At 46.3% G+C, this 22,926-nt stretch overlaps 1 protein-coding gene and 1 pseudogene across 5 annotated transcripts in view; one reads left to right on the top strand and one right to left on the bottom strand.

Moving 5' to 3' along the window:
• PXYLP1 (2-phosphoxylose phosphatase 1) overlaps nucleotides 1-22,926 on the bottom strand; it is a 75,936-nt gene that overhangs the window by 32,638 nt on the left and 20,372 nt on the right. For 2 of the 5 annotated variants that reach the window (XM_045832373.1, XM_045832370.1), the window contains exons 2-3: nucleotides 14,492-14,629; nucleotides 5,000-5,131 (exon numbers count right to left, since the gene is read on the bottom strand). In XM_045832373.1, coding sequence (XP_045688329.1) covers nucleotides 5,000-5,078 — 79 coding nt within the window. In that variant the 5' untranslated portion in view covers nucleotides 5,079-5,131; nucleotides 14,492-14,629. Of the gene's footprint in view, nucleotides 1-2,921; nucleotides 3,055-4,999; nucleotides 5,132-14,491; nucleotides 14,630-22,926 lie in introns of those variants that run through there. The other 3 variants (XM_045832374.1, XM_045832371.1, XM_045832375.1) reach the window with 2 other exon arrangements.
• Nucleotides 11,956-13,614, top strand: LOC123814318 (annotated as a pseudogene).

Genomic DNA, 22,926 nt, shown 5'->3' with positions numbered 1-22,926 from the left:
CACACACCAAGATTCTGAGTTTGAAGGGAGGGGTCCAAAGTGTGCGCTCTCTTTTTGGTTTTGGAACAGGCGCTCTAACAAGCTCCCTGGGTCACTGGGATGGAGGGGCTCAGGAGACCACACTGCGGCAAACACTGTGTGGAACTGTGGTCTTTTCAGGACACGAGACTGATGGTTTCTTCCCCGCCCCAGCGGCTCCCTGCTCCTTCAGGAGAGAACGTGGAGACAGGGGTGGCCTTGGCCTTTGTCCACTTTCACAGCTGCGCACAGGTGACTAGCTGTGTCCCTCTCTCTGTGTGCCCATGCATTCCCATTCCCAGCAGCCAGGAATGCCCTTCCCAGCTTCCTCCCTAGCCAGCTCCTCCTCTTCCCTCAAAAACAAAGCTCAGATGTCACCTCCTCTGGGAGTCTCCTCTGACCTCCGGGTTGGATTAGCTTCTTGTCCTCTATCCTCCCATATCCCCCTGCCTTAAGTGATTTTGAATTCATTTTATTTAGCAAACATACATGCAGTGATTACTATGTGCCAAGCACTATTCTAAGTGTTTCGTAAGTATCGGTTTTCTTAGTCCTTTACTGACCCTATGAAATAGGGACTCTCATTATACTCATTTTACAGATGAGGAAACTGAGGCACAGAGAGGGGAAATAGTGTGCCACATAGCTGGTAAGTAGAGGGCAGGGATTTGCCGCAGGCAGTCTGGCTCCTGTGTCCGTGTTCTTTCTCGTGTCCTCACGCTGCCACCTCTTACCCATCCTGGCACTTAGCACACTGCGTTTCTAGTGTCTGCTCCTGACTTTCCAGTGGACGCAGGGCTCCCGCAGCCCCGGAGACATGACCCTCCCAGCCCAGGCCTAGCACACAGCGGAAACTCGAGGGGCCTCTGCAGAGCGACGATGTGGCACATGCATGCATGACACTGCATCCACAAGGAACACGAAATCGTAAAACCTTAGAGTCTGAAGAGACTGTAAATGGGATCAGGTGCAACAACCTACCTAGGGTCTACTCTTCATAAAGCAACACTCCAGAGGTGGCATCCACCCATTCCATCTCTGCGTGACACTGACGCTTGACTGAAATGTGTCTTCATGGTCCCCCACAAGAGGCCCAGCTCCTCTTGCAGAAAGGGCTCTTCAGATACTGAAGAAGTGGCTTTCACTTCCGCAGGGCAACCCCGCCCTCTTCCGCCTGGGGATCTGCACCTCCAGTTTACCTTTGCCATCTCCCTTGGAACCTGCTCTGGTCATCTGGGGCCCTGCCCAAGAAGGTGACCTCCAGCTATAGGTGCCATGTGCCCAGTTCACATTAAGCCCTACCATGGCCAATGAAGTCTGATACAAAACAAATGAATGTGTGATGTATTCCCCTTTCCTCTGCCCCCCACAGCTACAGTAACATTAGCCTTGGCAGCCTTTGGAACACCAAGAGCCTTGGTTTCTGAGGATGGTGCATTGCCACGGGACTCTGTACTGTTGCTAAAAGGTTTATGCTGCCCTGGCAGGTGTGGCTCTGTTGGCTGGAGCATCATCCTGTAAACCAAAAGACTGCAGGTTCAGTTCCCAGTCAGAGCACGTGCCTAGGTTGCAGCTTTGGTCCCCGACTGGGGCACATTCAGAAGGCAACCAATCATTGTTTCTCTCTCACATTGATGTTTCTCTTTTCCTCCCTCCCTTCCCCTCTCTCTAACATCAATAGGCAGGTCCTTGGGAGAGGATTACAAAAAAAGATTTATGCTGATTATGCCTCCAGAGGCAAGGGGTTTTCCACAAGGTTTCCGTCCTCACACTAACCAGCAAAGCAACAACCATGATTGCAAAGACAATTTACTCCAGTTCACAGAAGAAGAAACAGAGGCTCTGGAAGTCAAACCTGCCCGAGGGCGCACCACTGCTGAGTGGCAGGGCACCAGGGCTGTGACTCCAGAGCCTGCCCACTGCCTGGCTGCCATCTGGGGAGCGCCAGTGGGAGCACAGTGAAATGAGCATAACATGTGTGCTAAGCACAGGCTGAGCTGAGCAGGAAAATGGACGATTACAAAGGAGCAGAAAAAGGAAACCAACTAATCATTCATGAGTCTTCACGTCCCGATGGTCTTTCCCTGTTGCCCTAAAAAAGTTCCTCAATTTGAGATGTTATTCTTCTCTTTGTGCTCATTTTCACTGGAATAACTAAAGATATTTACACTTACTTGTTCCTTTCTACAATTTAAATATCAGGAATTTCAGAATGTCCCTATTTCAAAACTCAAAACCATCAAGGACTTGAAAATACAAAATGAAAGATTTTTATTAAAGGCTATAAGCAAATAGCTAGTTATTGGTACCATTTAAAATAAACATATTTTGTGAAGCTAAAAACTGTATCTTAATCTTTTTTATCCTTTTTTTGAGACCTGTACCCCCAGAGTGTAGAGAAATACCCAACACACATGAGCACTTAATAAATGTATGTGGGTTCACGGACATTCTTTCTGTGTTAAAAGAAAGAAAAATGCTTATTTAAACAACCTGATTTTTAAAATTGTAACCTGGGTCATAACTGTCTCCTGTTCAAAACATCAGAAAAAGAAAAGTACCAACAGGACAAAATATATAATCATTGCAGAAAGCAAATAAATAAACTGTAGTGTTTACTTAAAGCATGAGAAAACCAAGTTACATCTGATTTGCCTCAAATATATTCCCTAAAAGAATTGTACATGCTAATTCAGTATTCAAAAATTAGTCAAAAGAAATGGTGAAGAAAAAGTCCATATATTTCAGGGAAGGAATGAAAACATAAGTATTACTCAAGCATATACCTTTGTATCATGAATTAGCAAAGTTTCTAACACCATAAAAACGAGCAACCAACAAAGCAACTAGAGATATAAAGCAATTACATACAGAAATGGGTAAATCCCCAAATTACATTTTACCTAGAAGTAGAAGAGCAGTAAGAGCATCCATATCTTAACTTCTTTCCAAACTCCAACGCATCCAAGAAGAAAAGAGCTCAGACCTACGCAGGCTAATTTACCCTGCAAAATTTTCCTTTCAAAAAGTGTGGCTGAAAATTGGCTCTCCTAAAACAGAAGCGACTTTCACAAGAGTTATATAAGCAAAACACACAGGCCAATTCAGTGATGTGGAAACCACCTCATGCAAAAGAAACTCAGCAAACACAAGCAACCCCCATTCACGTCTCAGACCCTGTCAGCTTCTCAGGATCCAAATCAAGGCTGATTGTAACCTCCTAGCTCTCCAAACAAAGGATGGAAAACTTTTAATGAAAAGTTATAAACAATTAAATGACAGAGAGCCCAAACACACTCTGTGGGAAGGATTCATATTTCATGGTTGGTTAACCATCTGGAGTATCTTTAAACTTTCTATGTCCACCTTCTCTCGACCACTTTTCCTATTAAGGAAGGACGGAGTGAGTATTTTAAATTTTCTTCGAGGCTCGAAACAGGCTGTCAAACGCACCCGACGCGCGCGTGGAGTCTGTCACACACTGGGGTGAATCAGGGAGGCTTGCTCAAGCCGCCTCTCCGCAGACCTCCGAATGCCAAGTCTTGCCCACGTTCTGCGGCTCGTGTGGAACATCCCACTCGCCAAGCCACTTGCTCGTCTTTCCATCATTCAAACTGTAGCAGAAACGCCACCTCCTCACAGAGGCGTCCTCGGTGGTGATGGGTACCAAGCCCTTGTCTCCCACCCACCCAGGTGAGGAGGTAAAGGGAGGGAAGTCAGGCATCAACAAGAACACCGTTCCCAACATGGCGCAGTTTAGTGACTTCAAGTGTCAGCACCAGAAGGCAAGGGAACCAGAGCAGCCTGCTTTTTAGGGCAGGAGGAGATTCATTCATCCATCTAACAAGCATTCGTGAAACACGTACTGTGTGTTGGGCAGTGCAGTTTCTCGGGGACAGAGGAGGAAACAGGACGTGGTTCCTGCTCTCAGAGAGCAGACAGTCTTGTAGCAGGGAGGGATGTAAGAGCTGAAAATCATTGTTACTGTGTGGTTAGTGCAAGGAGGGAGACAGGTTTGGGACGCTCTGGTTGTGTGTCCAAGAAGCACCTGGCTCGGTTGGGGGTCATGGGAGGTTCCTGCGGGAGAAAAGGACTGAGTGAACCAGGTGGAGGAGAAAGGGGGAGGGAGGCAAGGAGGAGAGCACTCTGGGTGGAGGGGCTGGTGGGATCCCGGCACAGACCACCGGCTGGATATGGAGAAACTGCCAAGCAATTGGGTAATGCTGCATCATCAAGTCTGTGGTGAGAGGGGCCACAGGATGGCGAAGGGCCTCTGAGACCACGTGGGCCACCCTGAAGGGTTACAACCAAGGGGGTTAGGGCCAGATCTGTGTTTGAGGATGGCCACTCCTTGGGGAGGGAGCAGTGTGGTGCATGGATTTGGACTCAGTCTGTGTACAGGCTCCTAGTGAAGGTCAAAGTGCTGGGTTCTGAGGTCTGTGGCCTGGTTTCATTGGCTGCGCTCCTGCCACGCCGCACGTAATTTCCCATGCACAGTCCCTGCTGCCCTGGGGGGCCAAGTTTTATACCCACTGCTCCCACTCTCCCCAACAACTCCAGCCCCACTGCTCACTGAACAGAAGACAGACACCCAACCCTCAAAGAATGAGCCAGAGAGGGCCGAACACCTCCGCTCTGTGTGGCTCGGCATGACGAGAAAACAAGCTGGGCCACTCCGTGTCTTGCCTTGGGAATTGAACAGTCCAGGAATAACCAGGCAGTTTAGGAATGTGTGCAGAAGCCAAAAACAGGTCCCAAGGCCTGGTGAGCACTCTGGTTCCTCACGGCCAAGACAGACTCCCAGAACAGCTGCTCAGCGGTTCAGGGTTCCTGCTCCCAGCCCTCCGCCATCAGCACCAATAACAGGACGACTCGTTTTAAACGCCACTGTTCATTTGGACAACAAAGGCTCTGGGCCCACATGTTTGTCTGGAAGACTCTCCGTTTCAGAGCGAAGCCACCTCTGCTCCTGGATACTCACAGAATTGCAGGCTGAGGCTCAGGAAGGCCAGCAGCGCAGCGAGGGCCAGCAGCAGCAAGAAGCGATTGCGGAAAAGCATTATTATTTGTTCTATCTCCTCTTCATGGTTTCACCTCAGATCGGGAACATGCCCTGTGAACAAAGCAGAGGCAATGAACATGTGTTACGTGGTGGAAAACCAGGTTTGCCAACTGAAAATAATCCAATTAGCCCAGGCCTCTGGCACACAAACACAGACCCTAGTGGGAGGACGATAGCAAGCGCAGTTACGTCTTTGCCCCCAAACGAGGCCTGCCAAGAATGCATCCATCAAATTAGTGAGAGGAAGGCAATTCGTGAATGGTTCATTTGTGTGATATCAGCATGACCTTTCCAAAGAAAACCGTGAAGGACTCCGGTCTTCTTTGTTTTTAACATTAACCTGAACTCAATCACTGGTGCCTGACCCACAGTAGTGCCTTTAGGGACAGCTAGGGGGAGCCAGAGGACTCGTTCCCACACTAAGCAGCCCCCTCTGCTGATTAGAGACCTTTCCCCACCCAGACCATTGAGGTACTTCAGCTGCATCCATGGGTCTTCCTGCAGCCACCCACTCATTCTAATTTCTAACCACCTCAGAACTGTGTAAAAGAGCTTTAAAAAATGTTGAATGAGGCCCTAAATGGCCCTTCTGTGAAAAAAAAGTGAATGTTTGCGATAGGTTTTACCTCATCATTCTCAGATATCAGGTTTCTTTCCTGCTCTCCCTGGCATTTGAAATAGAACTTGAAACTCATACTCTCTTCGGAAAAAGGTCCTCAACTAGAATAAAATTAAAACAGTCATTCCTAACTGGATTTTATTGGCAAAATCTTTTCCTCCTTCAAACACAATCTCCTTCAGGGCTCAAATAAAACCTCGTCTGCTGATGTGTGAGGGACATACAACTTTGTGATCATACTAAAACTACTAAACTGCACATTGAGTAAATTGTATGCTATGTGAATGCTATCTTTTTTTTTTTAAGCACCTATCTGCAGGGCATGAAGCAGCAACCAGAGCCCTGGAGTCCCTAGGTCCCCACCCGCACAAGGACCCTGCTCAGGAGTTTGAGAACCATTCCTTTAAGGGATATGCCAGACTTTCTGCCAATAGAGAACATTTGCTAAAAGACTGATGGAAATACACGTGTACCTCTCAACTGAGCTTGGACACCCACAACCAGCATCTCCGTTGACAAAGAGATCCCAATTTTACACCTTCAAAGGAACACTGCTTCTGTCCCTTTGGTCACTGCCCTTTACCAAGGGCCAGTGCCTAGTGTCCCAAATCACCTGCACCTCTTTCTAGGACACGGCCCTGCCCTTACCCTGGTGGTGTCTCTTGCTTCAGCACCTCGGAGACCAGATCTGCCTCTTGGTCACTCTGCACTTGGGAGTGGAAGGTCAGGGCCTTTCTTCTGGTGCTGGGCCAGGTCTGACCTCCCAACCACTTCCTGTCTCCAGCCACTTGGGGGATTTTCCATCACACTCACCATGTCTGTGCTCTTTGGTTCTACTTGCCACTGCTTTTTCATGGGAGGGTGAACCACGAGATGGTTCTGAGGTGTCTTCCGGGGGCATTAGGTGGAACCAATTGCTGCTTGCTGAGTTAAATCTCAGGCTTACGGATGGCAGAGCTGTTGCAGTGGTGAGCCCCAATCTGTCCCTGCCTTTCGGGATCAATGGCCTGTACAGTCTCCTCCCACATTGTATCTAAGCTTGGAAGAGGTATTGGCTTTGGCCAAAGCAACAATAACAAGTGAGCTGCAAGCAGAGGCTTGATAAGTCCATATGTATTGGGGCCTGTCCTCCTTTGCTGCTTTTGGAACTGTAAGACCACCATGTGAAGACACCCGGCTAGTGGTTGGGGAAGGACAGACCATGTGCAGCCAAGGCTGCAAACAACCAGCCTGCCAGTCACCACACATGTGAGCAAGGTCCTCCCAGGCCATCTGGCCCAGCCATGCCACCAGTAGATGGTATCAGGAGAGCCCTTCCAGACTAAAACAACTGCACAGCCAACCCACATACCACAAACAAACATGATGGTTGCTGTTGGAAGCTACTATGTTTTGGGAGCTTGATACAAACCAAAAGAGAATCAACACAATAAAGAGGAAATGCCTGGCATGTTCATTAGGACTCTCGAAGCCAGGCCTAGAGCTCCACATCTTTATCTCAGGCACCACATGCAAAGTTCCAAGTTATCTGCACTCTTCAATATGCTGAGTGCTGTTTGGGGAAGGGGCTATATTTAGTTCTAGATTTAAAATCCTGAGAATGTTGGTTAACCAGATGGCTGGGCTCATGTGACCTCCTAACTGCTTTTAGTTTTTAGGATACTGGCACCTCTGTGCACGTGATGCTGTTCATTTGACAACACAAGCCTCAGTCTGGGCCGCACCCCACTTTCCCCTTGATGCCGTCTCAGTTCCTGTAGCCTCTCCCTTCCCACTCTCCTTTGGCAGCTGCCAAATGCTAGGTAATGGTTGGAGTCTCATTACCTCCACTTGTGCTGGGGACCAGCGTGGTGTGGTCACAGCTGTGGGTGCATGCACACAGCTGAGGGGGTGGGGCAGGGTGACGACGACGACAACACTGGGCTCCGCAACACACTCGTCTCCTTCTGGAGCTTATTTCCTTAGGAAGCTTGGAGAGGAAGGTCATGCTTTGTTCTGAATTTTTAAAAAATGACTATAATGTGACATAATCCAAAATTCACATGGATTGGAAGACATTTGTGTGTGCAGCTGGAGCGAGGCCTCCATCCGACGTGTGCGTGTAACCCACGTTCATGTCCAACGTGGGAACTGGGTACGCAGCTCTGCCCAGGGTGTGTCTTCACCGGGCCACTTCCTTGGTGAGAGGGACTGAGAGGAGCCCTGACGTAGTGGATAGGAGGCGGGTAGATTTGTGCTACTTCCCTGCTCTGCCACCTGTTCTGTGTGTGCCCTCCTCACAACGAGCTGAATTCACTTCTCCGAGTCAGGATCCAGCTTTCACATAAGCAGGGGGCTGAGCGCACAGAGCAGGAGGGTGGTGAGGAGCAACTATGGTCATTTGCAGAGGACTGGTGCAGAGTCACCACGCTGGGCTGGCCTCCCCGGTTCTGCAGGAATCACACAGCATCACCAAAACACGAAGATCACCCTTTTCCCCCACAGCTGCCGCTTCTGCCCCATCCCGTGGTTCCTCTTCCAGATCCTGGCCACCACCACTTCCCTACTCGCCCGTCCAGCCCCAGCCGACAGAGCAGGCAGCCACAGGGCAGACAGCTATGCGTGCCGCCCACTCTCGGCGAGTTTTCTCCAGGGGCTGACTCATCTCTGGTACCCCCCACCTGGCCACAGGCTTTCTGCCTGGAACATCTGTGTCAGCTTCTGCTGAGCCCCATCCAAGGAAGACGACATTACCGGCCAAGGGCTCTCTCCATCTCTGTGGCCCAAGATCCAGCCGCACTCTCCATAGACCCCTTTCTCTTTTTCCATCCCTAGCAGGGACGCTCATGGGGCTGCTCAAAGAGTCACACAGTCCATGGATCCTCTCTGGCCATCTTCCTGCACATTCCTGCCATGGGAGTCTGTATATACACTCATGGAGTTGGCTGCAGCACCTCTAGACACTCCACAGTCTTGCCCAAGTCATATACGGTGACAGCTAGGTCTCTGGGTCCACAGAAGAAACCCCACAGCCTGCTCACTCACAGCCCAGGAAAGAAAGCTCCTGGGAGGATTCACTACTCCCTCAGCAGGCTAAGACGCTGTGGGAGTATGACATACTTCAGTCCGACTCCCACAGCTCCTGATCCCCAGACGCTGCCGTCTGTGCAAAAGGTGCTCCAGGCCCAACGTGGCATCATGACCGAACCCAGTTCCTACAAATATTTCAGTGGAAACAACTGTGTTGTGTCTCAGGCTGAACGCAGAACAGTGGCCAGTCATCAGATGTCTGCTGGGCGCAGCCTTAGTCCCCTGCGCTAAACCGGCATGGTAAAAATGTCTTAAATCCAGAAACACAATTGTTACTCTGAATTCCTGGCGAAACAGCAAATAATAAAACAAACAAAACTCAGCCAACTGTAATTCAACTTTACAGCAGATTTGAACCATAAAACATTTTAAAATATAATTTTGGGGAAAAAAGTACTAGTTAATAGGCACTTCCCATTATATTACGGTAAATACCATTTCTGAATTAAGAGAAAGAAAGAATACGTCAAAGGCATTTTTACAAGCTACCATTCTACCACCAGGGGCTTTCAAAGCTCAAGCCCAGGCCTGACTTTCACCTTGTAAGAGCTAGAAATGTCACATTGAGTGACTCTGGTCTCAGGGTCTCCCTCAATGTATACAGATTTTAGGGTTTTAAATATAGCCATAACTGCTTGGGAAAAAATGTGCATCCAATTATCTCTCATTTGTGTAGTTAAAATACCATTTCCAAGATAGAAAGATGGTATTAAAGAAAATACTTCAGACGTATTATATACTTTGATTTTTTTCTTGGTCCTATTCGTTTTGGCCTAAGTAAATACAGTATTATAATTTTTAAAAAGCCTCAGGTCTATAATTGTGAGCTAAATATGAACCAAGCAGAGATAAAAGCTTTATCTTAATAGTCCTCCCTATCCAAGGTTACCTCAAAGTACAGGGTAATTGCAACATCAGAGATGCTTGGCTAAGAATCAACCAACCTTAAAGTCTGGTGAGTGACAGATTCCAGAACCTCCTGAAAAGCCCAGGCTCTGGGACAGGCCCCACAGAGGCAGTGGGCTCCTGGCTGGCATTTACATTCCAGGCACTCACATTCCGTCTAGTTTGCGGGCTCACTTCTAAAGGTTGAAACCAATTCGTCCATCTAGTCAGTCAATTCAAAACAACACATTTTCCAGGAGCCACTGTGTGTCGTGCACCATCTGCAGTGCTGAGGACACAGGACACAGGACAAGTCTCTGCTATCTTGAAGCTCACAGCTGAAATGTACAGAAGTATTTATGGTAAATGTGGTATGAGATCTAGGAACTGCTTTAAAATATTGGGAGGGCATCTGAGGAGGAATTAATGAAGCTAGATTGGCAAATGCTGACAGATGTTGCAGCTGGGTGACAGGTCCGTGGGGGCATGTGGCCTGATCCTCTCTGCTTTTGTGCACATTTCAAAGTAAAAGTTTTCTAAAAGGTGTAGAAAGAAAGGAAGCTCACAGTCCGATCAGAGGAACACTGAGTAAACATTGGGGTGACCAAAAAATTTGTTTAGTGCTTCCTGTATGGTGTCTCTAGTAGTGCTTAGTAGTCTTTAACTTCATTTGAAACAATTTTGTTAGATTGTATTGTCTCCTACCAGAGTGCATTTAAAAAAAAACTTATCCAAATTGGTGACTTTTTATGCAGCCATTTTAATATTAAAGATGGAAGAAACCATGCAACATTTTTGGCGTATTTTGCTTTATTATTTCAAGAAAGGTAAAAATGCAACTGAGCTGCAAAAAAAAAAAAAAAAGATTTGTGCAGTGTATGGAGAAGGTGCTGTGACTGGTAGAACATGCCAAAACTAGTTTGCAAATTTTCTTGGCACTACTGACATTTTGGCCAAATAATTCTTTGCTGGGGGGCTGTCTTATGCATTGGAAGACGTTTAGCACTACCCCTGGCCGCTACCGACTGGAAGCCAATAGTAGGAGATAGCCAACATACTTAAAATATCTAAATCACTACAGTTATCGGTGAAAATTAAAAAATGTGTCTTTTTATTTTATGGAAAATACTATATGGACTTTTTGGCCAACCCAATATAAACAGATGATCGGGCCATATGAAACCAGTGCCACTGGGGAAGCGGGATGAGGGAGGGGAGGAGGCCTACCCTGGCCTAGAGAGGGCGGACAGGTTTCCTCGAGGAGGTTCAGCCAGAGCCCAGTCTTGAAGAGCAGACTGGAGCTGCTGCATTTGTAATTGCATTTTAGGAAAACAAATGAACCAAAGAAACAGCATTAAGAGTGCACTGATGTACCGACTGTAGGGGGCAGTAGGAGAGTTTGCACCGTTTGTGAATAAGAGGAGCCAGAGAGGGGAGGCAGCTGCACCTGCATGGAGTCTGCTGTGTCTGGGGAAAGGTGGCTGCCTAGAGGTTCCACAGCAGCTGGGCAGGGGAGCCCTCACTGTTGGGAACTGCCCTGCCTCGTATCAGAAGCTGTAACCCCCCCGCCAAGGCTAAGGCTGAGGGAGTGGCCTTGGATTGTAAACCAGCAAGGAGACAAAAGCTTATCTCCCTGGCAGGAGTGCTGCTTCTGCTGCTTCATTCATAACTAAACCCCAATGCTTGGTTGGTTAGCCAATGAAGGGGGGAACGGCCTAAGACAGGCACGATCACATGCGAGGCCCCCAAAGGACTTTGGAGGCTACAGCAAAAGGGGGTGATGGACCCTTGCTCCTGGGCTTTGACATAGCCTGAGTCCTCATCTCTGGGAGAAAATCTCCTTATCTCTTGGTTGCCTTAGTTCCCTTGCTCCACCTAAGCCTGAAACAATGACAGGGTGGTGTAGCTCTGTGCTGAAAAGGGCGGCTTCCCCAGGTGATCAGGCCTAAGAAAGAATATGTAAAATCCTGTGAAACTTGCTTTGTTTAGAATGCTCTCAGTTGAATGATAAGGGTCCAAGGAAGAAGTAAGTTTGTACTTTAAAGTTTCACAGCTCTTTGACCCTGACTCAAAATAGGCCCTCAGACTTCCTTGTTATCTACTGTTTGATCCTTACTTCCTAGCAATGAGTAATGAGCTTTTACCTGAATTCGTATTCAAACGAAACCAATAAAAAGCCTCTCCGGAGAGGGGACAAGGTGCTCCCCATGTGAGGAGTGGCCCTTCTGTTCCTATTCCCCCACAGGACCTGGTTGTCTCTGTGCATGTTTTTAGCATGCTTTGATGAGCATCTGCAGCCAAGATGGATACTGCTGTACGGTATCCTCCACACCTCACCTTGGCTGGGTCTGTTTCCCCATGGGGAGGCTTTGCCTGTGGTCTGGCACCTGCAGGCAGGTGAGTCGCACAAGTGTCACTCCCAGCCGACTGTTTTCTGGGGCAGCCCCTGTGGCTGAAGGAGGAAAGTGACCCGGGTCCCTTTCAGGACTCTGGGTCTTTGGGGTGTGATGCAAATCAAGTGAGGGAAGGAGAAAAGTCCCTTGGATCCCTGCAGGATGAATTTATTCAAAAAGGAAATAATGGAAAAATATTCAATGTGCAAGAGTCTTGTGAAGAAAATGAAAGAAAACCACAGAACATGCCAAACGCCGAGGAAGGCCGCCCTTCGGAAGATGTACCACAGGAGGCAGAAGGAAACCCTCAACCTTCCCAAGAAGGTGTGATCCAGGAAGCAGAAGGAAACCTCAGAAATGGGCCGACTCAACCTGTCCAGGGATTTAAAGAGGACAGTCCCAGAGTCCCATCAGGTACCTGGACCCTGAAGAAATGCTAAGGGGAGCTGAGGAGTTGGAAAGGCTCAGGGAAGCAAGTAGAAGAGCAAGAAACAAGTTTGTGATGATGCACTGGAAGCAAAGACGTTCATGCAGACGTCCTTACCCTGTGCGCTTAGGGAGGGGAATTTTTTTTTAATCTGAGAGTAAAATCTGTTCCCTGCTTTCTTTCCGTTAGCATTTTCTGATGTATGTTTTACTTTGAATCATCTGGTGGAATTTTGGTTTTGATAGTTTCCTCATTACAAGCATCTTACTAGATTGTATCTTGACCGGTTCCCCTCTCTATTCAGTTGGGAAGTTTCACACAAATGCACGGAAATATGTTCATTTCATATTGTCAAGTAAAACGTAACAAGTTACAGAGCAGCACATTTAGTATCAGCTCACATGTGTAGGATAAAAATCCCAAATTGGGTGCATGTGTGTGTGTGTGTGTGTGTGTGTATACATACCTATGTACATGCATACATCAAAAGCTTAACTGTGCATGTTTCCGTGTAGTGTGAGTTTTCTTTTTTAATGAACAGGTGTCATAGACAGAATGAAAATTTTTTTAGTAAGAGAATCAAACAATTTGCAACCAGCTTATAAGGGCAGTGGGGGCACCAACACTCTTGATGAAATAACTGTTAAAATGTTAAATCACCTCAAATCCTCTGGATCTCTTAGTCAGAGGAGTACAACTGGCAATTATTACAAAAAAAAAAAAAAAAAAAGGAAAAGTCTCACTCACCCTACTCAGGCCAGAGTACACACTAACCCCAAGGAGTCCCTCCTCCAAAAAGAATAAACACACCCCTTGGAGGCCCCTCAGGGCACAAAGGCTGTAGGTCAGAGCAAGGGTGGGGGCTGACCCCAGGAGGCATGCTACCAATGGGTGCTGGCTTGAGGCACAAGCCTACCCTTATTTTCTAGGCCAGGGTTTAACTCTTCCCAGCACCAGCCTCCTTGGGGAACAGAGAACTGGAGCAAGCCCAGGGGCTTCCCTGTTCTCCCCAGCAAGGGCAACATCTGAAAGGATGCCTAATAGCCATGTGGGGCCTGCCCACAGTGGACACTCTGAGGGTTCCTTCTCACCAGGTCCTCTGCTCCTATAGAACAGCCTGTCTTCTACCCCGGAGCAATGAGGGGTGATGTAATCCGTGACAGGAACAGGGTGACCACTGGGTAGGAGGGAGACAGTCAGCACTGGGGATCAGTCCCAAAGCTGGCCCTGGATGAAGGTAGCACCAGGCCCAGTGCTCTATGGCCCTGCTCTTCAGGACTCGCTATAACCTGGCTACATGCCACAAGTCCCACTCCACGTCCCAGTTCCTCCCATATCACTCAGTTTGGAGCACGGGCCCAGGGGCCAGCGGGCTAGGTCCGGAGCCCTTCCCCAACCCTTGCTGAGCTGCAGCTTTCCCATCTGTGAAATGGGAGCAATCACAGAGTCCATTGCATAGGCGGCAGAAGGGTTAGTGAGGTTAACCTGTGTTCGGGACAGAGCACAGTACTTGGCTCCTCAGAGCCGCTCAGTAGAAGGTAACAGTGACTTCTCTTGTGGCTTTAACACCCACCACCCATGTGTGAGACACTCGCCCTGCTTGCCCCTGTCTCTACCCCACTCTAGAAATAGAATGCCCGTGAGACCACGCTGGACAAAACCAGATTTTGAAGAGGTTTTAAACGCCACTTGGTTCAAGTTTCTTGGTTGACCAGCAGAGAGGCCAGGACAGGTCAGAAGTAGCACAAGGTTCCTGGTGGCTCAGGGAGCTGGCTCTCACGGCTGAAACTCTTGCTGCACAACCACAGGATGGCACCCAATACTCTTGTCTTTGTCACCTTATTTCTCTTCATTGTCTTCATTGTAGAGGACACAGAATGTGGCAGACACTTCTAATTACCCATGAATATCTATTTTCTTCTCCTTCCTAACAGAATCCTCTAGGTTTTAACTGAATACATGGTCACCCCACTAGAGATAATATTCCCAGACTCCCTTGCAACAAGTGTCAGACTCACATAATCAAGCTCTGGACGGTGAGTAGTGACTGGAGGTAATATGTGTGGTCGCACTGTGACCTTCCTTCTTCCCCCTTTGCAGTCTCTGAGTCACTGGCGTGGTGACAGGCAGCCTTCTTGGTGGACATGCAAGACATCCTAATGGATGACAGAGAAAAACCTTGGGTGACCCCTTGGTGGAAGGCACCCATTTCCTTGACTGCCTACCATCTTAAATTGTTTCAGGAGAAAAAAAAAATCAATCCCACAAACACCTTTTAAAGTCATTGTTATTTCAACTTCTGTTAAAGTGGCTGAACCAATATCCTTAACAGAACTGGCCACTAACACGAAAAGACACTGGTTCTCTTCCTGGGGCCCCTCCTAGGACACGATGAACACCCACGTGCCCATTCCTGATGAATCGCGCTGGGCGGGGAGCTCTGATCACTGACCCAGCTGAATGTCACACTCATATAGGTTATAAATGAGACGTGGTTGTGATAACCTTTGTTTTTTCTAGTTTTATTTTTTGTTTCACCTTAATTCCTGCATCTATGACGATGGCTAGGCTACAGGTAACGGGAAACAGTAGCTAATGCTACGGGACTCATCAATCAACACTGTCCCATAATCAGCTGTAGTATCGGGAAGAGCAGCTCTAGGATCCGTTAATTCAGCAACTCAGTGGCGTCATCGGGAAGCCAGGGCCTTTCCCTCTCTGGGCGCTCTGCCCTCCTGTCTGTCCTATCCCTAGGATGGCTGCCCTCAAGGGGGTCATAAGACTGTGGCCACACTCAAGGGCCTCACACTCGTGCTTGGCAAGCCGCGCATTTCTACCGGAAGCAAGAAGTCTTTCCAGAAACCCTCCAGCGGGCCTCCCCGACCGTCTAGTGGCCAGAGCTGTGTCACAGGCCCACGCCCAGACCAATCACCGGCACTGGGAACAGGCCACAGCGATCGGCGCAACCAATGGGGACGCACCCCCTGGTGGAGGCCCCTACAGGGAGGGAGGAAGTGGAGACTGACCAGAATCGGAGTTCTGTTAGGAACCAGGGAGCAAGGGGGTACCGGCAACAAAGCACACGTGCTGAAGACCTGACAACACACACAGTTATCCTAAAGAATTATTCTCAAACCCAGACATCTGACGACAGTGTCAGTACCTTTCCGATCTAGCGATCAGCGCGTGTACAGTCAGAACCTCACGGTTAAGAACGATCGCGGCTGGTGTGCTCAGGGGGAGTTCAGCAGTGTGCAACTGCAGAGCAGCATCCGCCAGCCTACGGGTGGAGCAAGTCCTACCCGCGGAGCACGTCCTACCCGCGGAGCAGGTCCCGCCGACGAGACCTTTGGTCCCTATTTTACATGTGTCTGAATACGCAGCAAGAATTATGTACCAACTGCTTCTCTCCAAAAAGGATTTGAAGCAGATAATCTGTAGATTTAGATTTTTTAAAATCTTTGAAACATTAACGTTTTTTCCCCTTCATTTGTGAACTACACTTTCCCACCACTCTCTCCTCTGAGTTTTCTTTCCAGCTCATGGTGGCTGACCATTTCTCGGCACCACAGCAGACTGAAATAACTAATTCACCAAGCCTAGATTTTCACTTTCATGTACTCCTCAGTGACTTTTCCCCGACATTTCGGGAGAAGTCTGTGTTCCATCCAACTTCTCTGCTTTGTTCTCTCTTTGCTTTTAGAAGTAGCTACGTCTAAAACCGGCGTTCTTATTTTAGAATGTGGAGAACAACGCAAGCATCCCAACAGCAGAAATGAAAAACGTGCAGCAGGCAGGATTTACTCACCACAAAGCCACTTAAAAAATATGTCTGGTTCTTTTTTCTTTGGCCAGCAAACTGTATCAAAATGTCAAGAAAAGCATACGAGGATCACACAGGGAGGGCTGTAAAGCTACAAATATGAGTGGTGTACAATGAAGGCTCACACAGGAAAAGCCACATTTTTTAAAGGCAAAAGCAAAGCAATTCCAAGGGCCTGAAAATCACAGCTGGGCAATATGAATAGGGTACACCTGAAGTACAGGTTGTCAAGGCCACTCACACCTTCTGAAAGCTGCATTTTCTATGTTAACAATACTACACAGAAATGGGATTTTGCTCTGGAGGGATACACGAACGGGAACACTCATGCAGGCCACAGATCAAGGCATCTCGCCCCATCTTTTTTGGGCTGGGAGCACACTCACCTACAAAAAAGAGCTTGACAAAAGCCTGTGCTCACTGCCAGCCCATTCCATGACTTGATCGTGACAAAGCATGGGGTGCCAGGCTGTCCATGGGTAGTAACCGCTGCTGGTGGCTGTGGGCAGGAACGCCATGCCCTTAAAATATCTTCTGTGAAACTGCTGGCTGGTTTGGTGGGAGGCTGGCAGCGGAACTGTAGGTACAGGATGAGCCCTCCTGCCCAAGGAGGCAGATGGTCCAAGTGTGGGCGGCCACTAGTGGGGGGTGCTGTGGGGTTCTGACCTCTAGGAGACCTCCACATGTTGAGAACCAGGGATTCTCTGATTCAGATACCAAAACAAGCTTGTTTTTTTTTTCACCTTTGCACTTATGAAAAGACAGAACAAAGTCAGAGCTAAGAGTGGTGTGACATAAGAATCATAAACATTTAGCTTGGGAAGGAATCTTAATTGTTATCTGGCTCTAGCTCCCTTACAATAAAGTAGGGAGTAACACTGCAATAAGCTCCAGAACTTTGATTCAGCTTAAGTTAAAGCTGTAATGAAACACAAGTGCTCCAGATAAGTAGTTCTTATCATCACAGTGTGGAAGAACTGAAAGCTTTTCCTCTAAGATAGGATACCCCCTCTCACCACTTTTATTCAACTAGCCAGAGCAATTAGGCAAGATAAAGAAATAAAAGGCATCCAAATCAGAACAGAAGAAGTAAAAGGGTCTCTATTTTCAGATGACATGTGTCATCTTTAAAAACTTTAAAGACTCCACCAAAAAACTATTAGAATAAACAAATTCAGTAAAGTTGCAAGATACAAAATCAATACACAAAAATCAGTTGCATTTCTAAACACATTTCTAACAACAAACAGAAAGAGAAAAATAATCCCATTTATAACAGCATTAAAAAGAATAAAATAGCCCTGGTGGGTGTGGTGTGGCTCAATGGATTGAGCACCAGTCTGTGAACCAAAAGGTCACAGATTCAACTCCCAGTCAGGACATGTGCCTGGGTTGTGGGTTGGGTCCCCAGTAGGGGGCACACGAGATGCAACCACACATTGATGTTTCCCTCTTTTTCTCCCTTAGTTCCTCTCTGTCTAAAAATAAAATTAAAAAAAAGATTAGAATATTTATGAATAAAGTTAGCTATAGTTGAAAGATCTATACACTAAAAGCTATATGACATTGATGAAAGAAATCAAAGAAGACACAAATAAGTGGGAGGATACTCTGTGCTTATGGTTTGGAAAAATTAATACAGATTAAATGTCCATACTACTCAGAGAAATCTACAGAATCTATCAAAATTCCAATGGCATTTTTCATAGTAATAGAAAAAAACAATCCTAAAATTTGTATGGAACCACAAGAGACCCTGTATAGCCAAAGCACTCTTGAGAAAGAAGCATCATGGGTCCTGATTTCAAATTATATTACAAAGAGATTTCAAAACACAACATGGCATTGGCATAAAAACAGACACACAGATCAATGGAGCAGAATAGAGAATCCTGGGAAAAAACATGCATATGTGGTCAATTAACTTATGACAAAGAAGCCAGAAATATATTACGAATAAAGGACAGTCTCTTCAATAAATGGTGTTGAGAAAACCAGATAGCCAAATGCAAAAGAATGAAACTAGACTTCTATCTTATACCATACATAAAAATAAACTGAAAATGAATTAAAGACTTGAATGTAAAACCTAAAACCTTGAAACTCCCATAAGAAAACACAGGGAATAAGCTCTTTGACATTGGTCTTGGCCATGATTTTTTGGATTTGACACCAAAGCAAAAATAAACAACTGGGACTACATCAAACTAAAAAGCTTCTGCACAGCAAAAGAAATAATCAACAAAATTAAAAGACAACCTATGAAATGGGAGAAAACATTTATCAGATAAGGGGCTGATATTCAAAGTATATAAAGAACTTAAACTTCTCAATAGCAAAAGAAAAAAACCCCAAATACTGATTAAAAATGGGCAGAAGAACTAAAAAGATTTCAAATTTTTTCAAAGAAGACATAAAAATGGCCAACAGATACATGAAAAGATCCTCAACATCAGTAATCAATAGACAAATGCAGATCAAAAACACAATGAGAGCTCTGGCCAGGTGGCTCAGTTGATTGGAGCATTGTCCCATGCACCAAAAGGTTGTGGGTTTGATCCCCAGTTGGGGAGCATATGGGAGGTGCCCGATTGGTGTTTCTCTTTCTCCCTTTCCTCTCTCTTTAAAATCAACAAAAACATATCCTCAGGTGAGGGTTAAAAAAATTAAAATCAGAATGAGAAATTACCTCATACCTGTTAGAATGACTGTCATAAAAAACAACAACAAAATCGAAGAGATAACAAGTGTGGGTGAAGGTAGGGAGAAAAGGGAACACTTGTGCAACTCTGGGTGGGAGTGTGAATTGGTGCAGCCACTATAGTAAACAGTATGCAGGTTCCTAAAAAATTAAAAATAGAAATACCATATAGTCCAGCAATGCCATTTCTGGGTACACATCCGAAGAATTCAAAATCACTATCTTGAAGTAGTATCTGCACCCCATGCTCACTGTAGCATTATTTGCAGCAATAATCACACCCCTTTTTCCTCAACCCCATCCTTGACACCATTGTCTTGAGACCCAATTGGGCTGTTTAGAGGAAAATAACCTATTGTGCTGAGCCACTGAAATTTGGGGATTTATTTGCTATACTAGTTTAACATTAGTACAAACTAATAATTGTCCATATGTAGCCTTTTGATAAAGATTAAATGTAAAAATATATTCAAAATGCCTGAATCATAATAGCTCAATAATGGTTAATTCCTTTCCACTCATGGGTGTCCTACTCATGTGAAAATACACCAATAACATCATTTGGTTGCTTTGGAGTCACAGTTTTCCAGCACAGATTTAAATGGAGATTGAAGCCAACCCTTTAAGCTTATTATCAGGCAACATTTTGAGGAGAGCTCTGATCATTTATATCTTCGTTTTTTATTTTTTATTTTAAACAACTTTACTGAGGTATAATGTACATACTATAAAATTCAACTTCAAATGTAAATGGTTTTTCAGTAGATACACAGAGTTGAGAAGCCATCACCACAAGACAGTGTTAGAACATACTCGTCACCCCCGTAGATCCCTCGTGACCTTTCACAGGTCATCCCCGTTCTTAATCCCTATTCCAACTAGTTACTAATTTACCTAATGTCTCTTTTTCCCCGCCATTTTAAAAATTTATTGATCTTAGAGAAAGAGAGAGAGGAAGAAATGGAGAGGGGGAGAAACACACACACACACACACACACACACACACACACACACACACAAAGAGAAAGAGAGAGAAACATTGATTTGTTTTTCCACTTACTAATACATTCATTGGTTGCTTCTTGTATGTCCCCTGACCAGGGATCAAACCTGTAACTTTGGCATATGGGAATGATGCTCTAACCAACGGAGCCACCCAGCCAGGGCTTGTGATTGCTTACATCTTTAAAATCACTGTGATCTGGGCTATGATACTTACATTGAAACCTAGCTTGAAACTGAGATAGGTAGAGATCCTGAAACAAAGACAGACACTTCACTCTGGGGTAGTGGGCTCTTTCCAGTTTTCCAGAGTGAGGCATCCTTACCTAATAAATTACTAGGGGGTAAAAAAACCCCCAGTCAAATAGCCTTGGCTGGCGTAGCTCAGTGGATTGAGCATGGGCTGCAAACCAAAGTGTCGCAGGTTCGATTCCCAGTTAGGGTCCATGCCTGGGTTGCAGGCCATAACCCCCAGCAACCACACATTGATGTTTTTCTCTCTCTCTCTCTTTCTCCCTCCCTTCCCTCTCTACAAATAAATAAATAAAATTTTTTAAAAAACAAAGCAAAACAAACAGTCAAATAGTACTTAGGGGAAGAGGCTGTTCACACATGTGATTTTGAGAATGCAAAGCACTGGGGCGGTCATGATCCTTGTTTACATACCAGTTTCCACAAATCTAAGCTAAATGAGCAAATACTTATTCTGTATTAGCACTGTAAAATTGAATTTCCAATTGTGTTTCTGAGGATGTCTACTAAACAGGGTATAGAGCTATCATGCAATAGTTAGAGGTTGTTTTAATAGTCATTTTCCAAGGTCTGTTGTGTTACTAGTTGGGCACTATGTGTTATCAACTGTTGCATTATTGGTTGGGCATTACAGAACATCACGGTGGTAGGCATGGTTGTCATAGACTGTCCAGTAACAGAGTTGTGAGTTCTGATGGTTGTGCAACATTGGATCTGCCCACCAACCTGTGACAACTGACTACAGACTGCCATATCACTGACCCAGTCAGGATGGGGACATGAGCTTCCTCTTCTTTTTCTAAAAAGTATTTTAAAATTGATTTTAGGGAGAGGAAGGAGAAAGAGAGAGAAGAGAGAAAGAGAAACACAGATTTATTGTTCTAGTTTTTTATGTACTCATTGGTTGATTCTTGTATGTGCCCTGACATGGGATTGAACCCGCAACCTTGGCATATAGGGATAACACTGAGCTACTTGGCCAGGGCTTCCTCTTCTTAAGTTAGGAACATACTTGAAAGTCTTATTTTGTAAAAAAGAGAAATCATTCTAACAGATTAATTTGAAAACATAATACAAAATCTTGTTTTTCTCAGAAGAATGTCTTTTTTCCCATTGAGGTATAATTGACATACAGCATTATATTAATTCCAGATGCACAACAAAATGATCTGATATTTGTATATATTTCAAAATGATCACCACAGTAAGTCTGGTTAACATCTGTCACCGTACAGTTATACAATTTGTTTTTCTTGTGATGAGAACTGTTAACATCTATTCTCTTAGCGACTTTCAAATATGTACAAGGCAATATTATTAACAACAGTCACCACGTTGTACATTGCATCCCCATGACTTAATTATTTCATAACTGGAAGTTTGTACCTTTTGACCCCCTTCACCCATGTCACCCACCCCCACCTCTGGCTGCCACTGATCTGTTCTCTGTATCTATAAATTTAGTTTTGTTTGTTCATTTGTTTAGATTCCACATATGGGTGAGTCAATACGACTGTTTTCTATTATCTTCCCAGCAGGTGACATCAGAATTCCGGCCCTTTAGCGGTTGGTTTCCCATAATGTCCCAGGATGATCCTCAAACCCTGCCCATAGTCTGCAAGGCCCCACCGTCAGTCCAGTCTCACCTCACGCTCCCGCCTATACCCCCATTCCTCAGCCATCCTGGCCATCTCTCGGACCCAGAACAGAGCTTTGCTCCCTGGGGACTTGGGGCCTGTGTCCATGCATGTCCTCTTACAACCCGTTTAGGGGGTGGGTCGGTGGGGCAGGTGCCTGGGTGGCTGTTCACAAGGGGCACCAATTCCCACAAGAGAGACCCTGATATGAAGAAGAAAACTGTGCCTCTCTGAGTCTGCTTGAAACAGGAAGGTGGGGGGTTGGGGGGGTGTAGACCAGGAGCTGGCTGGAGCCAGGACACAAGGCCATAGCAGCTTTCTTGGGAGGACTCTGGTGGCCCAGGCAGGTGGGTAGGTTTGATGCCAAGACTGACATGGTCAGGGAAGCAGGGTTTGGTAGTTTTAAAGCATGTCCACAAATTCTCTGTCATGCCCCCCCAATCAAGAGAGGTTCTGGGTCTCTGAGCAGGCTTTAGGGCACCTTGATGAGCATGATGGGACAGGAATGGTGATGCAGGACCTCCGAGGCCAGTCAGAAATGTCCATGCAGATTCACCTGGCTTGTTCGCTCTGGCTGTGGAGCCCTGCAGCTACCACGTTGGAAAAACCAGGTTGGAGGCCACCCGAGACAGGGAGGCCCAAGCAGCCCCGACTGTCCGAGTCTCCCAGCCCAGGCATCACACTCTGTGAGGGAACGTTCAGACAATTTCAGAGCAGCCCCTGCCTGGATAACTGAGATGTGAGCATGAAATACCAGCTGGGCCCACTCCACCTCCAGGCCATGAAAGTAACAATCACACAAAGGCTGTCTTAAGCCACCATGTTGGGGATGATTTGTTTTGCAGCAATAGCGAGTTCCATGATGCTAGGAAATTTGTCAGTCTTTCTCCTACTCTTATATCCCCACTGCATGGTGCAGAGCAGGTGCTCAATCAATATTTGTGGATGAATGAATGAATGGATGGATGAATGACCTGAGGGGAGACTTGCTACAGCCACCAGCAATCCATCTTCTCTGCCTTTCCCCAGCTGGCTCGC

The sequence above is a fragment of the Phyllostomus hastatus genome, unplaced genomic scaffold (assembly GCF_019186645.2).
Source record: "Phyllostomus hastatus isolate PE091 unplaced genomic scaffold, TTU_PhHast_1.1 phas_contig_16, whole genome shotgun sequence".
Taxonomy (NCBI): Eukaryota; Metazoa; Chordata; class Mammalia; order Chiroptera; family Phyllostomidae; genus Phyllostomus; species Phyllostomus hastatus.
This window is presented reverse-complemented; position numbering and strand designations above follow the sequence as displayed.